The sequence below is a fragment of the Podarcis muralis genome, chromosome 9 (assembly GCF_964188315.1).
Source record: "Podarcis muralis chromosome 9, rPodMur119.hap1.1, whole genome shotgun sequence".
Classification (NCBI taxonomy): domain Eukaryota; kingdom Metazoa; phylum Chordata; class Lepidosauria; order Squamata; family Lacertidae; genus Podarcis; species Podarcis muralis.
Window position 1 is genome coordinate 80,019,983 of NC_135663.1, and position 15,096 is coordinate 80,035,078.

At 41.0% G+C, this 15,096-nt stretch overlaps 1 protein-coding gene across 1 annotated transcript in view; it reads right to left on the minus strand.

Moving 5' to 3' along the window:
• Positions 1-12,689, minus strand: part of STX18 (syntaxin 18) — a 44,988-nt gene extending 32,299 nt beyond the window's left edge. The window contains exon 1 of the mRNA XM_028744229.2: positions 12,424-12,689. Within this exon, the coding sequence (XP_028600062.1) occupies positions 12,424-12,615 (192 nt within the window). The 5' untranslated portion in view covers positions 12,616-12,689. The remainder of the gene's footprint in view (positions 1-12,423) is intronic.
• Between the last annotated feature and the right edge of the window lie 2,407 nt (positions 12,690-15,096).

Below are 15,096 nucleotides of genomic sequence, written 5' to 3' on the forward strand. Positions count from 1 at the left end.
TGGGTAGATCTTCAATAACTGATGTTTTAAGCAATTTGAGCCTATCAGATCCTGTCTTTGAATATAATAAGTTGCCCATTTTCTAGTATTATATACGTACATGTAGGTTAATTGCTACATCTTGCATATTTTCAAAATTGCATTAAAAAAACCCTGAACACGTCATTCAACATACATACACACAGAATCTTGTGATGTCTTCTATTTTAGCAGGAGGGTCATATATCTAACAATGAACTACTGCAACCACACACACTCTTAATTGATGTTATAATTAACTGAGCAAACACCCTACAATGCCACTCCCATTTTACTATGCAGATATGGCAATACAGAAGTACCATCTGCAGCCTGACAAAATACAGAAGCAAAAGAACTGTTTATTCAAAAGAGGACACTTTGCTTTTTCTTATACCATCCAAACAAGTTTCAAATAAAACTGAACCACTATGGTGCAATACTCAGAAAATGGGACTTGGAAAAGAGACTCCCAGGTCAAACCCTGCTTGGCCATGTAGTTCACTGGGTGATCTTGGGCCAAACTCCATCCCTCAGATGAATCCAATTCATAAGGTTGTTGTAAGGATAAAATGGAATAGCAGCCACACCCCACAAGGCATGCTTTGGGTCTTCATTCTACAAAGCTAGTTGGAAAGATAGAACATTTTATCTTTATAGGATGCCTTACTGATGTTTAGGAACAAAAAGGCCTATTTGTCTAACCTGTGTCTGGTTAGACTCCTGGTGAAATACTACCCCGCTACAGGAGGAGTTGATTCCTACACACGGACAATGTGTATGTCAGGGGAAAAGGTAGAATTGAAATCTGTCACACTCCGTCACTGAGTTTTCAATAGACGGTGGTTTATTTTAATACAGAGGAGCATTAAACCAAATGACCCTCACCCTGCATTCTCAAGTGGCAAAAAAAAAAAAAAAAAGGAAATCAACATGGGGAGACACAATGCAAACTGGGCTCATAAACAAACAATCTGAGACTATGCATGTGTTTTCATAGGAAAGAAATCTATTTATATGCCCTATTTCTTCATTCTTCCCCTTGAATTGAAACCACTTGCATACAATTCATAGGGATCAGGTCTTAAAATTCAGAGAAAATTATTTGCATTATACATTATAATGGGAAGAAAACAGGGAAATGAGAAAGATTTCATCATGATTTATCCTCAATACAAAAGGGGGAAAGGGGTGTTTTACATTCCAGAATAGTTATACTAAGCCTGATTTCATGAACGGCAGATCACTCCTAAAGACCACTGCAATTTTCAAGGCCAGGGATAATATAATATCAAACAATCTAACTAACCACAGTCAGGCATAATGGCTTCAAACTGTAAAAGTATATTTATCTTATTTCAGAAAATTTATATTCTGCTTGATTGTAAAAAAAAAAACTTAAAAAAAACCTCAAAGAGATTTACAAAAAGCAGAATGAGTTACAACATAACTTATGACTGTTTATGCTCAACTTATAATCAGAAGATATGTGCCTAAATAAGAAATTGCCAATTTACAATTATATTATGAGGCGGCATGTTTATGTTGGTTAAAGGAATGAATTTTGCTATTTAAAAAACCACCTATTAGATTTGGAAGGTCATGGTATTAATTTTGGCTGGCACCCGTGTTTATGGTATGGAAATGCTAATATATATATAGAAGAACTTCTAGAACCATGTGGTAAGAAGGAATACCTACAGAGTCTGGGAGAAATATAAAAATCTGTTGGAGAGGGGAACATTTTTGTGGTTATCACCAATAGAAGCTATAGCATTGAAGAAGACCAATATGGACAGACAATGGACAATATATAGAGATTTACTGGACTTATCGGAGAGAGAAATCAAACTGAAGACGTGGAAAAAAATTAAAGAACCTAGGGACAGACAGGTTGCAGTATTACCAACTAAATGAAAAGTTTAAGTTGGATAAAAAATGTGGTTTTATGGAGCAAAGCTCACAATCTGAAAGTGAATTATTAGAATTATTAGTATTATCTAAAATGTATAGATTATTATTAGGCTGGGGAACAAAAGACGAGCTGGTTAAATCATCAATGATACATTGGGCAAGAGATATACGGTATAACATAGAATTCAACTTCTGGGAGAAACTGTGGAAGACTGACTTAAAATTTACTGCATGTTATACATTAAAGGAGAACTATATGAAAATGATTTATAGATGATACCTAACTCTAAGTAAATTAGCAAAGATGTATAAAACTGAAACAGGTGTTGCAAATGTAAAGAAGCAGAAGGCATATTTCATCATATGTGGTGGTCATGTAGAGTAGTTAAGGACTACAGTGGTACCTTAGGTTATGAACTTAATTCGTTCCGGAAGTCCATTCTTAACCCAAAACCATTCTTAACCTGAGGCGCGCTTTTGCTAGTGGGGCCTCCCGCTGCCGCCACGCCTTCACCGCGTGCTTTTCATTCTCAGCCTGGGGCAAAGTTTGCAACCCGGAGCAACTACTTCCGGGTTAGCGGAGTTTGCAACCCGACGTGTTTGTAACCCGAAGTACCACTATACTTGGAAATAATTTATACTAAATGAAACAACTGTTTAAAACAACACCCACCCCCCTCAAAGAGGCATTCCTTTTAGGAATGGTACAGACAGGTACCCAGGGGTCAGAAAAGGTTATTTATGTATGCAATGACAGCAGATCGGATTTTGTTAGCTCAAAAATGGAAGGTGGGAGAGGTCCCAAATTGGCAGCTAAAAATGAGGGAATATGCAGAGCTAGCAGGCCTAACCAGCAGGGTAAGAGAACAAAAAGATTGAGTGTATAAAGAGGAATGGAAAATTTGTGTGGCGTAAGCAAGTGAACATGCTAGGGGGATTAATATAAATTCAACAGTATCATTTCAATTAATATTATATAAAAGGGGTAAAGTAGATGGTTGACATGGAATATGCAGTATATTTTGGAAGTATAAAGGAACCATGGAAGGAGAAGAACGAAAGTTGTTGGATTTAACGTTTTGTATTTTACTGTGGAATATGTACATTTGAAAATTTAACAAAAACATAATTTTGAAACAGGAAACAAGAAATTGATGTTGAACACATGAGGTTGTAGTCAACTAAGTCTTACTCGCCACAGACCCAGTGAAATTAAAAAACCTAAGTCATGTCAATTAACTTCAATGGGTCTACTCTCCATAGCCATTGCCACTGCAGTCAATTCATGGAGCATACAGGTGGTTATTTACCAAGCAGGAACTTAGAATCATACAATCAAAGAGTTGGAGGGTGCCTCCAAGGGTCATCTAGTCCAACCCCCTGCAACACAGGCATCTCAACTAAAGCATCCATGGCAGATGCCCAACCAACCTCTGTTTAAAAACCTCCAGCGATGGAGAGTCCACAGCCTCCCAAGGGAGACAGTTCCACTGTTGAACAGCTCTTACTGCCAGAAGGTTCTTCCTGGTGCTTAGTCAGAATCTCCTTTCTTGTAACTTGACTCCACTGGTTCGAATCCTACCCTCCAAAGCAGGAGAAAACAAGCTCACTTTATTTTCCACGCGACAACCCTTTAGATATTTGAAAATGTCTATCATATCGCCTCTCAGTCTCTCCTTCTCCAGGCTAAACATACCCAACTCCCTCAACCATTCCTCATCAGGTTTGGTTTCCAGAACCTTGACCATCCTTTTTGCCCTCCTGTGCACACATTCCAACTTGTCAATACCCTTCTTAAATTGTGGTTCCCAAAACTGGGGACAGTATTCCAGATGTGGTCTGACACCAAGAAAGAATACAGTGGTATTATTACTTCTCTTGATCTGGACACTATACAGTGGTGCCTTGGTTTTAGAACAGCTTAGTTTATGAACAACTTGGAAATAGAACGCTGCAAACTTGGAAGTAGGTGTTCCAGTTTGTGAACTTTGCCTTGGAAGCGGAACATGTTCCGCTTCCTGTTGAGTGTGTTCCATTTGTAAACTGAGTCCCCCACTGCTTATCAAAGGCTTCCTGTTGAGTCTGTCAGCTGTTTAGTCCTGAGCACCCACGCAACACAGAGGTAATATTTGGAGCTTTTGTTTTTGCTTAAAAAAAATGTGCTTTTGTTTGTGTGGCTTTTTCAGGTTTTTTTACTGTGATTTGTCCTTCGTTTTATGGTACTGACTTGTGACTGTGTGGGCCCCAGTTCAGCTACTGATTGAATGTGTGACTGCAGAAATGGATAAAAGCTCCCCCATCCAAACAATGATCAGTGCACGTAAGGGGAAAAAATAATTTTAATTTTTATCATCTACAATACTGTCTTATTTATTTTATAGTACAGTACATTGATTATTGCTTTCATTTTATGGATCAATGGTCTTGTTAGATAGTAAAATTCATGTTAAATTGCTGTTTTAGGGGTTGTTTTTAAAAGTCTGGAACAGATTCATCCATTCTGCATTACTTTCTATGGGAAAGCACACCTTGGTTTTGGAACGCTTTGGTTTTGGAACATACGTCCCGGATTGATAAAGTTTGGAAACCAAGGTACCACTGTACTTCTGTTGATGCAGCCTAGAAGAGCATTCGCTTTTTGTTGACTTATGTTAAGCTTGTGGTCCACTAAGACCACCACACCTTTTCCACATGTATTACTAGTAAGCCTGGTTCTTCCATCTTATATTTGTGCACCTGATACTTCCTGCCTAATTGCAGAACCATACATTTGTCCCTAATGAAATTCATTTTATTAGTTTTGTTCCAGTTCTCCAGCCTGTTAAGGTCATCTTGAATCCTCCCACTTTGGTGTCATCTGCAAATTGGATGGACATCCCCTCAATTCCTTCATCCAAGTCATTTAGAAAGGCACTGAACAACAAAGTGCCCAGGAAGGTCTCCATGTAGCCCTGATATCTGGCAATGTCTAGCCAGCTGTTGAAGATAACTTTATCTATATCTGCTAAAACAAAAACAGCTTGGTAGATAGTTGTCTACAACTACCCTTAGATGCCAGGGTCAGGTGCCAAAGAACATGCGGAGCTCATGGAGGCTTCAGACTTGTCTTTTACATGGCAGACTTTTTTTAAGACAGAGGATTTAAAGCAGTTTATTTTATTTATTTATAAGAAGATTTATAAAATGTCACAGTGGTAGATGATAAAATAATCAAAACATCATAAAAATGAAGTTGTGGTATAACATGCGGGTGTCAACTATTGGAAGAAAAAGAAGTTAAGAGTGCCATTGGCAATCTCCTTCTCTCTCTTGGGACTTCATGGTATAACATAATATTTAAAATAAAGCCACGGATAAAAAGCAAAAATATACCGAGTTAAACACTAGTTGTTCCAAAAAGAAGTTCTGTAATTGATCACATTATTTCCTAGTGTTTTTCTCACAATTAAAAAAGAAGCAGCACTATACTGAACTACAATTCAATGTAGAAAAGTTTAATGATTTTCTGTTATCTATTATAAACTACTTCTAATCAGCATGGATCTAAGTGGATCGAATTCTGCTCCCACATACATATCAATTACATAAATAACGAATTTAACATGCAAAGCAAAAGTGAAAACTTTCTAAACCAGAATTTTAAATAATGGGCACAATCTCATGTGTTCTGATCTAAAATGAATTATACAAAGACCTTCTTAAAATCTCAGCAGCCAAAGGAACTGAACCAGGCAAAGAGAATCTAAAGTAAAAGGGAATTAAACATTAATAAAAAATCATGTAGCTGTCTTTTTTTTTAATCTTGGCAACAAGGCTTTGAAAGAAGAATATCCCAAGAACACGCACATCTGTTTAATATTACAAGCCAACTGTCAACATCCTAACTGAAGTTTTAATTTAATATTTTTCCTTTCTTGATGTTTTACCTTTAATCAATGCCTTGTGAGAGTATCAGCTTTCTATACGAAACTGTTAAATATAAAGAAATGTTATTGCAGCATGTTTATAAAATCATAGTTTGAGAACTTTGTATTTTTCTAAAGCCTGACCACAACTTAATTATCCGCAGGACATTCCAAGCTTGCAAACGTAAGCTCCAGTTCCCAAGCAATTTGGAATATCTACTGTACAGGACATTGGGCTTTCCAAATACCACAGCATGGTTCGGTTTCCAAAAGTCAGCATTAAGGCTTTTAGGCATGGCTTTTATTTTAATTAAATATTCGTTTCGGTGCTAATCATTAAATTGTTTTCATGCTTCTCTTTCATGTTACTTTGCTGTCCTCAGTTGTTTGTTATTACCGCAAAAGTGAAGGAGCCATTATGAAAAGGGGAAGCACAGTCCCATGTCCAGCGCAAAGGAGAACATGCCTTTGTTGGCTGCCATCCCCATCAAGATGCACCCAATTCAAGAACAAGAACTGTAATGAAATTTCCAGGGGAAACTATTGACTATCTATCAGGGAAAGGCTTTGTCTCCACAATCCCCTCAATAAAATTAACTTCAAAACAACAGCATGGACATTTCAAGAACCCCTAAAAGCCACCCAGTCACATTTGAAATACTGTAATTGTGCAAGTGGGGACCAGTTTCTCTACATTAATTAAAGGAGCACACCAATTATTCTAAGACACTTATTTATCAGATGTTTATACTTTTAAGGACCCAATGAATAATAATAATAATAATAATAATAATAATAATAATAATAATAATAATAATTTATTTCTATCCCACCCATCTGGCTGGGTTTCCCCAGCCACTCTGGGCAGCTTTCAACAGAACATTAAAAACAAAATAAAACTTCAGACATTAAAAACGTCCCTAAACAGGGCTGCCTTCAGATGTCTTCTAAAAGAAAAAAATTATTTAGGAAATGAAAACTGTCTGAATTAATGTGTTCCCATGAAGAATACTTAAATTATTTTGAAGTCTGACTAGGACACATATTAAATAATAGAAATGAAATCCAGGATACCAAAACTGCTAAAGAACAAACACAGAAGGCGAATCTACTTTACATTCAACAAGTTTTCATTCTGTCACTATTCTTCCTCTTACTCAGACCAATATAAACAAAAAAGGGAGCGGGGAGTTATCCAATCATGGAAAGAAGATGTCTGGGAGCTGTGACAACTGAATGGGATTAAAAGTAGTTTACATTTGTAGTGTATGCACATTGTACAATTATTCACATTAAGTGTAATAAAACAAACAAATATAATTTTGTCTACATGGCACATATTTTAGAAAAGAGGCATATAAAAATTCTTAGCCTCTTGGTATCAGTGTTCAGCAACATACTATTTAACCTGCGAGAGATAAACTGGTAACTGTCACCTCAGAGAGGCAGCTCATAGTTACAGCAACCCTGCTTATCCAAACCTCACTTTTCATATACCCATACTAGTTGTTTTATATACATATACATATATATATATATATATATATATATATATATATATATGCAGGTTTTGGTGTCCTCGGGTGTCTTCCCGTGTAAAAGTTGGGGTGTCTAGGCGACGTTTCGACGAGGTCTCACTCGTCATCTTCAGGCTGGTGCTTTCGGCTTCTTGTTACTGGAACAGAGCAGGATCTCAGTGTTTGAGTTCCTATAAATACTGTTGAGGAACTCAAACACTGAGATCCTGCTCTGTTCCAGTAACAAGAAGCCGAAAGCACCAGCCTGAAGATGACGAGTGAGACCTCGTCGAAACGTCGCCTAGACACCCCAACTTTTACACGGGAAGACACCCGAGGACACCAAAACCTGCATTCCTGTACCCGTGAAAATCTACGAAAGCAAATATATATATATATATATATATATATATATATATATATATATATATATATTACTAGACTAAACTTAGCATTTCGAACTGCTTGTCCTGTACACACATCCTACTTGGCTGACTTCAGAGGCACTACTCATGGGACTATTAACTGGTCTGGAACTTAATCTACTATTAAATAAGGCAAGCTCTTTAGTTTTAAATTAGTTTCTGACATAAACATAACTTTTCATATTGTTTATTTGTTATTTTTCTGCAAAAATAAAACTTGTGCTACATGATATGGGAATTAGTTCAATATTTAAAATAGATATGTGTAAACATAATACTGTATAAACCACAGTATCAATGAGCTTGTATTTAAATTGTTACATGAGGAAGAACTAGCTGTCCTATAACCTCAGCTATGAGCCTGATTTAAAAGAACTAGCTTCTCATTAAAAGCAAAGTGAAAGATGAAACCATTTTAAGTTCCTAATGTCCAAGATGAATTTCTCTAAACTGCAGAGCTGATTAACACTTAACCTACGCTGCAGACGTGCATGTTCTCTTTCCCCTGCTCTTAATTATAACGGTCACCAATTAAAATAAACTTTGTAAATGCAAAGCATGCTGCAATAGACAGTATTTCTGGTTTACCCCATCATTGTTTTAACCACTTGCCTGGTCGCCACAGGCAACTATGAACCGCATCCAGGCAAGTGAGGAAGTTGCCAGAAGAGGTTTGGAGTGCTCAACTCGCCACCCCCACCCCCCAGCAACCAACTGTGCTTCTATGCTGGCCATGTAGGGGGGCATTTTGCCTTCTCGCTGTCCACACAGAAACCAAGCAAGCTGGCAGCAAAGGGACAAATCATTTTGTCCCTTCACTTCCATCCCACTGCATTTCTGTGCTGGATGTAGAGGAGGCAAAGCTCACTCCTACATGTACTGCATAGAACCCAACACAACAAGCAGTGGTGGAAAAGTGCAGACAAGCATCAGGCACAGAAACATGACATAGAGGCGGCAAAGTCTCTTCCCATGCCCTCTGAAAGCTGGTAATGTTTGAGTGCAAATTTACAAGGCTGGTTTACGCTAACAATATTTTAGTTTCTCTACAACAGATTTAATTTCCATTTCCATTTTGACATTGAAAACGGACTCTTCAATCTGATGTTATCACATGAGAAACTAAGGAGGTAAAATTATGCTATGATAACTCTGGTAGGAACCTGACTAATTTTCTCAATTGTAGTCAGTCAACAATTGAGAGCCCTCTAGCACTGAAATACAGGATGATCTTTAAATGTCGTTCAACTTTGTTTTACATTTACAAGTTTTACTGCCTGGTAATAGAAGCAGTGGCACATAGTCAGTCAACAATTGAGAGCCCTCTAGCACTGAAATACAGGATGATCTTTAAATGTCGTTCAACTTTGTTTTACATTTACAAGTTTTACTGCCTGGTAATAGAAGCAGTGGCACATACATAACAAAAAAAAAAAAAGAATAAAAATTTGTCTACATAATCAAGTTGAGCTGCAGTAAACACTTCACCTTATTTTATTGCAACACCAACTCTGGCAGCAAATGACCACTTTAATCAGAACTACCTAACATCCAGTAGTTTAGTGCTTGGGTATCACTTCATAAGGCTGTACATTTCAACTATTTTACAAGATCACCATACAGTTCAGAATAGATGAATCAGTTCCAGTACTTCCTAGTGCATCTAACCTAGTACTTTCTACTACAGCTAGCTGCAACTCTACAAGGTTTCAGGTCTTCCAGAGCCCAACCCCTACAGGAGATTCATCCAACTGGAGATGCCAAGGATTAAACATGGGGTTCTCTGCATACAAACATACAGTTTACCAGTATATAAAAAGGTAAAGGTACCCCTGCCCGTACGGGCCAGTCTTGACAGACTCTGGGGTTGTGCGCCCATCTCACTCAAGAGGCCGGGGGCCAGCGCTGTCCGCAGACACTTCCGGGTCACGTGGCCAGCGTGACAAGCTGCATCTGGCGAGCCAGAGCCGCACACGGAAACGCCGTTTACCTTCCCGCTGGTAAGCGGTCCCTATTTATCTACTTGCACCCAGGGGTGCTTTCGAACTGCTAGGTTGGCAGGCGCTGGGACCGAGCAGCGGGAGCGCACCCCGCCGCATTACCAGTATATAGCTCCTCAGAAAAGAGGTAAGCAAGTTACTTGCAATCTCCTCGCCCCTGCAAAAAAGCATTCTAGATACCAGGCTAACAAGGTGCCCTTATTTTCAGAGATAATTTATCTGGTTTACATACATCAACAGCCTTCCAAGGGTTTATATACAGATGTGATGAGATGTGATGTGATGTTTGTGTGAAGAATAAAATGTAAGCTCGGGTACATGTACACATTCCAAGGAGGCTTTGTAGCAACAGATATTGGTGGTTAGCATTAACTATTAGAAGAAAAGGAAGTGAAAATATTGACACTAAAATGCATCACTTAACAGTTAAGCAAAATTGGAGTGCTGGTGAGGACTGTGGGAGAAAAGGTTTTTATGAACTGAACTAATTAGGACTACACTTTCCCATTAGTCAATATTAATAGCTGCCCACTGTTGCTACTATGAAAAAACCCCAGCTCTAATGGTTCACAGCTAAAGGCAAAATAAAACAAGATGTCATTAGAAATTCATATACAGTATTAGTAGTAAAATAAGTATTACAGTTTAGTTGTATATTCTACTGCATTTGTACTGACCCTTTTGCTCTAGTGCATGATATGTGGATAATGTCCCTTTCATTGGGGCAGAAGCTGCTATTACTACTGCATCAGTAGAAACAGGCTAAGGGACTGTATCAGGGATCAGCAAACTTTTTCAGCAGGGGGCCGCTCCACTGTCCCTCAGACCTTGTGGGGGGCCGGACTATATTTTGAAAAAATAATATTGAACGAATTCCTATGCCCCACAAATAACCCAGAGATGTATTTTAAATAAAAGTGGACATTCTACTCATGTAAAAACACGCTGATTCCCAGACCATCCGTGGGCTGGATTTAGAAGGCGATTGGGTCGCATCCGGCCCCCGGGCCTCAGTTTGCCTACCCATGGATAGAGGGAGTGGAAACATCTCTAGTAAGACAGCAAGGAGCCAATAAGCTTGTCACTGGCAAGACTGAAAGAAATACATATGTATTCAAGGACAGAAAGCTCTGTTCCACACAATTTACACCTGCCACTGAATCAGGGGTATCCATGATAAAAGGAGGCAAATGCACATGCTCCAAGAATGGAGCCTGATCTTATCCAAGACACCTGCATTTTGGCATGTTGGTTCAGACTCCATCTAGATACATTTAGAGTAGTTTAAGACTGCAATCCAGAACTTTCCAGGCTTTTCAAGTTGGTGACACACTTTTTGGTCATGCATCATTTCGCGACACAATACTTTGGCCACCTCGTGAGAAGAGAAGACTCCCTGGAAAAGACCCTGATGTTGGGAAAGATTGAGGGCACAAGGAGAAGGGGACGACAGAGGACGAGATGGTGGGACAGTGTTCTCGAAGCTACCAGCATGAGTCTGACCAAACTGCGGGAGGCAGTGGAAGACAGGAGGGCCTGGCGTGCTCTGGTCCAGGGGGTCACGAAGAGTCAGACACAACTAAACGACTAAACAAGCAAACCAGAGGTTAAACTAACCCTTTCCATCCCCAGAAAGAGTGTGGGGAGCATTCATGCTACACACCTACACACTGCAGCCGGCACACTAATGTGTCATGACCCACAGTTTGGAAAGCTCTGCATTAGAAGATAGGAACCTTCTGGATCAGGCCTGTTATTCTACAGTTGGTCCCAATAGACTCAGAGGGACTTCCAAGTAGAAATGCATAAGACTGTGATGTAAATCACTGATATTAAATACAACCACTGAACAAGATGCCTATTATGATAAATTTGCAGTACAACTTTTACATATTTTGTGAACACATTAGTCCGTTGCAGGTGAAAAGTTTCCTTTTTCTTCAGCAATGAAGAAAAACAATTGCCACCCGTGTCCCACATACCTGAACTTAAATCCCTTAGATTTTAGTGGGGTTTACTTCTGGGCAGACATGTATGTATTGGGCTGCACAGCTAGTGTCAGGAGTGTTTTACAGACTGCTTCTGATATATAGCACCTTATTGAAGCTGCTCTATTCTCCCCACACATCCCCGACATTGGCCATTGAAAACCCTGCCGCTATTTTATATTGTCTTGATAGATGTGTTTTTATGTACAGTATTGTACTTTTTTGTAATAATATGGATTAATGTTGTTCACCACTCTGGGGGCCATTGGGCTAAAAAGGCGGTATAAAAATACTGTAAACAATTAACACCCCATCCTCCTTTAGACTGTCGCCACTGGCTGGGCGGGGAATGCAAGAGGATCAGACCCGCAAAGAATATGCTCCAACATACAGTACTTCCCACCCCTCTTTCTTTTCTTTTAACACACCAGATCCTACCCAGGCAGAACTCCAACCCCTCTCTCTGGCGACCTGCGAAGAAAGGAGCCTTTCGAGCATGTGCAGAGTGCCGCTTCTTCACTTCCGAATAGCCATACGCAGCCTCAAGATGATAAGAAGCCCCAGCTGAGCAGCTGCCCCTGGAGTGGCGGCCAGAGACTGTTTCCTGGGCTTGACTGTCGCCCTCCTCGCCCCCCCCCCCCGCCAGCCCCACTCACCACTTCGCGGGCGCGGCTGGAGAAGTCGCCTTTGGAGCGCTGCCCGCCGCCGCCGCCGCCTCGCTTGAGCAGGGCCTGGGCCTCGTCGCGGGGCCCGTCGCTGCTGCCGCCCAGCGGGACCCCCAGGGCCTTGTTCCGGGTCTTCACCGTCTTCACGCTCGCCTTGAAGAGCAGCGTGATGTCCACCGCCATGGCGGGCGGCGAGGCGGAAGGCGGCCCTGCGCCGAAAGGAGTCCCCTCGCCAGCCGGGACCGCGCGCGAAGGTTCCGCCTCCGCCCGCCGCCGCTTGGGTGGCGGGGCGGGGAGTTGGCGCTTCGCCGGCGCGTCAGGGCGGCCTAGGAAGCCTTCTTCCTATACAGCCCCCCTCTCTCGGCGGAGGGACTGGGGGGGGGGGGGTCCCGATTCGCTTTGGAGGAGCGGAAATGCGGAAGCGCTGACGCTGCGGCCCCGGAGCGCTCCTCGGAGTCTCTCGTTCATTTTCCTCCCTCTCCGCCTCATTATTCCCGGTGCCCCCAGGAATGGAGAAGGCGGCGCCGCGGCCCCCTTTGCCCTCCCCTTTCTGTAAAGGTTCAGGGGCAGTGCATCCATACATATATGGGGTGTCCATTTATATGTGTACAGTGGTACCTCGGGTTAAGAACTTAATTCGTTCTGGAGGTCTGTTCTTAACCTGAAACCGTTCTTAACCTGAAGCACCACTTTAGCGGAGTGTGTAACCTGAAGCGTATGTAACCCAAGGTACCACTGTATAGGGATACACTGCCCCAGCCTAGGGAGGCTCTGAGCCCAGATTCAGCCATATATACTCTGTGTGTGTGTGTGTGTGTGTGTGTGTGTGTATATATATATATATATATATATATATACACACACACACACACGGTATACACACGGCACACACACGTGTTGCCACATCACCTGAGGAGAATCCAGGGCTGTGTCCAAGAGCTGCACTTTTACGGAAATGGGGCTGAAGGGGAAAGCGTGGGGTTCAGTCAGTGCCGGATTAACGTATTAGATAAACAAGCTATAGCTTAGGGCCCCCCAAAAAAATTAAAGAAAAAAAAACTTGGGTGTACATTTCCAAAATATAAGATAAAAAACAAAATAAAACCTACATACATCAACAGTGTTTTGTGCTGTGTAGGCTCCTATGAATAGCACATATTCAACACAAAAAACTGACAATTCGTTGTTGACAAAGAACAGCTGGAAATAGAAAGGGTCCCATTACCTTCAGTAGCTTAGGGCCTCATCAAATCTAAATCTGGCCCTGGGTTCAGTGGTTGCGGGTTCGACCCCCATAAGGGATAGCTGCATATTCCCCCTGCATTGTGATGGGGTTGGACCTTCCAACTTTGCAGTTCTATGATAACTTACAGCAGGACAGAACGGAGCTGAGTAACAGGCTCTCGAGTCAAAAGTAGCACCTGCTTCATTATTATTATTATTCATTAAATTTGTATACAGCCCATCATCCACAAATCTCCACTGCCACCAGTTAGTTCTAAATACTCCCTTATTAAGATATACAATAGCTGGGTTTAGACTATGGGACAAACAGACCAGGAGGCTTAAACTGAAAAGCCAAACTATTATTATTATTATTATTATTATTATTATTATTATCATCATCATCATCATCATCATCATCATCATCATCTGATAATAGGATGTATTTGCAAGGCTAGATGTTAAATGAAACTTTGATGTTTGCTTTCTAATGTTACCTCTTTAAAATAACCATGTCTTTTCCCTGGTCTAAGGCAATTGCCATTACAGTGGTACCTCGGGTTACAGATGCTTCCAGTTACAGACGCTTCCGGTTACAGACTCCGCTAACCAAGAAATAGTGCTTCAGGTTAAGAACTTTGCTTCAGGATGAGAACAGAAATCGTGCTCCAGTGGCGCTACAGCAGCGGGAGGCCCCATTGGCTAAAGTGTTGCTTCAGGTTAAGAACAGTTTCAGGTTAAGAATGAACCTCCAGAACGAATTAAGTTCTTAACCCGAGGTACCACTGTATCTTCTCCCTAGTTAACACATAGATTTTTATATAGGACTTAACCTAAAGTTTTCATTTGGTCAGAAACTCGCTGCTTCTTGTGAACCACTGACAATCTGGCTTCCGCTCTTCTTACAAGCTGGGTTTCACGCCCACCACTGCGGCCCTGACCTCTCCATCCTTGGACAGTCACTGCTTGCTGCTGCTGCTCAGATCTCGCCTTCCTCTCCCAGCCCCAGGCTTACTCATACAGGGCTGTGTCTGCCTTTTGATACACTTCAGGCACATCCCTCTCACCAAAGTTACTCTCTGACAGCTCATTGAGTTTTAACTGAGGCCCACTGAGTATCAGTGGAATGTTGACAAGAGTCCACATTGCAATTTAACCTTTTTTATTATTATACTGTGTCTTATAAAAGCAGTGGTCTCCATTGTCAACTACATAATGGAACATTTCTCAAGGGACCTAGTCACCACCTTAGTAATGGTATCAGCTTAGCTGTTCCTTGGCAGGTTGCCAGCTGTAGATTACCCTATACCTTATATTCCTTAGGTCTCACTTGTGGAGGTGACCTTGCCCACCTTTTCCCTTCATTAAGTTAACTATTCACAAACCAAATGGATTTTATAATGCAGACATCCCCTCCATTATGTTCTACTCACGCACAAC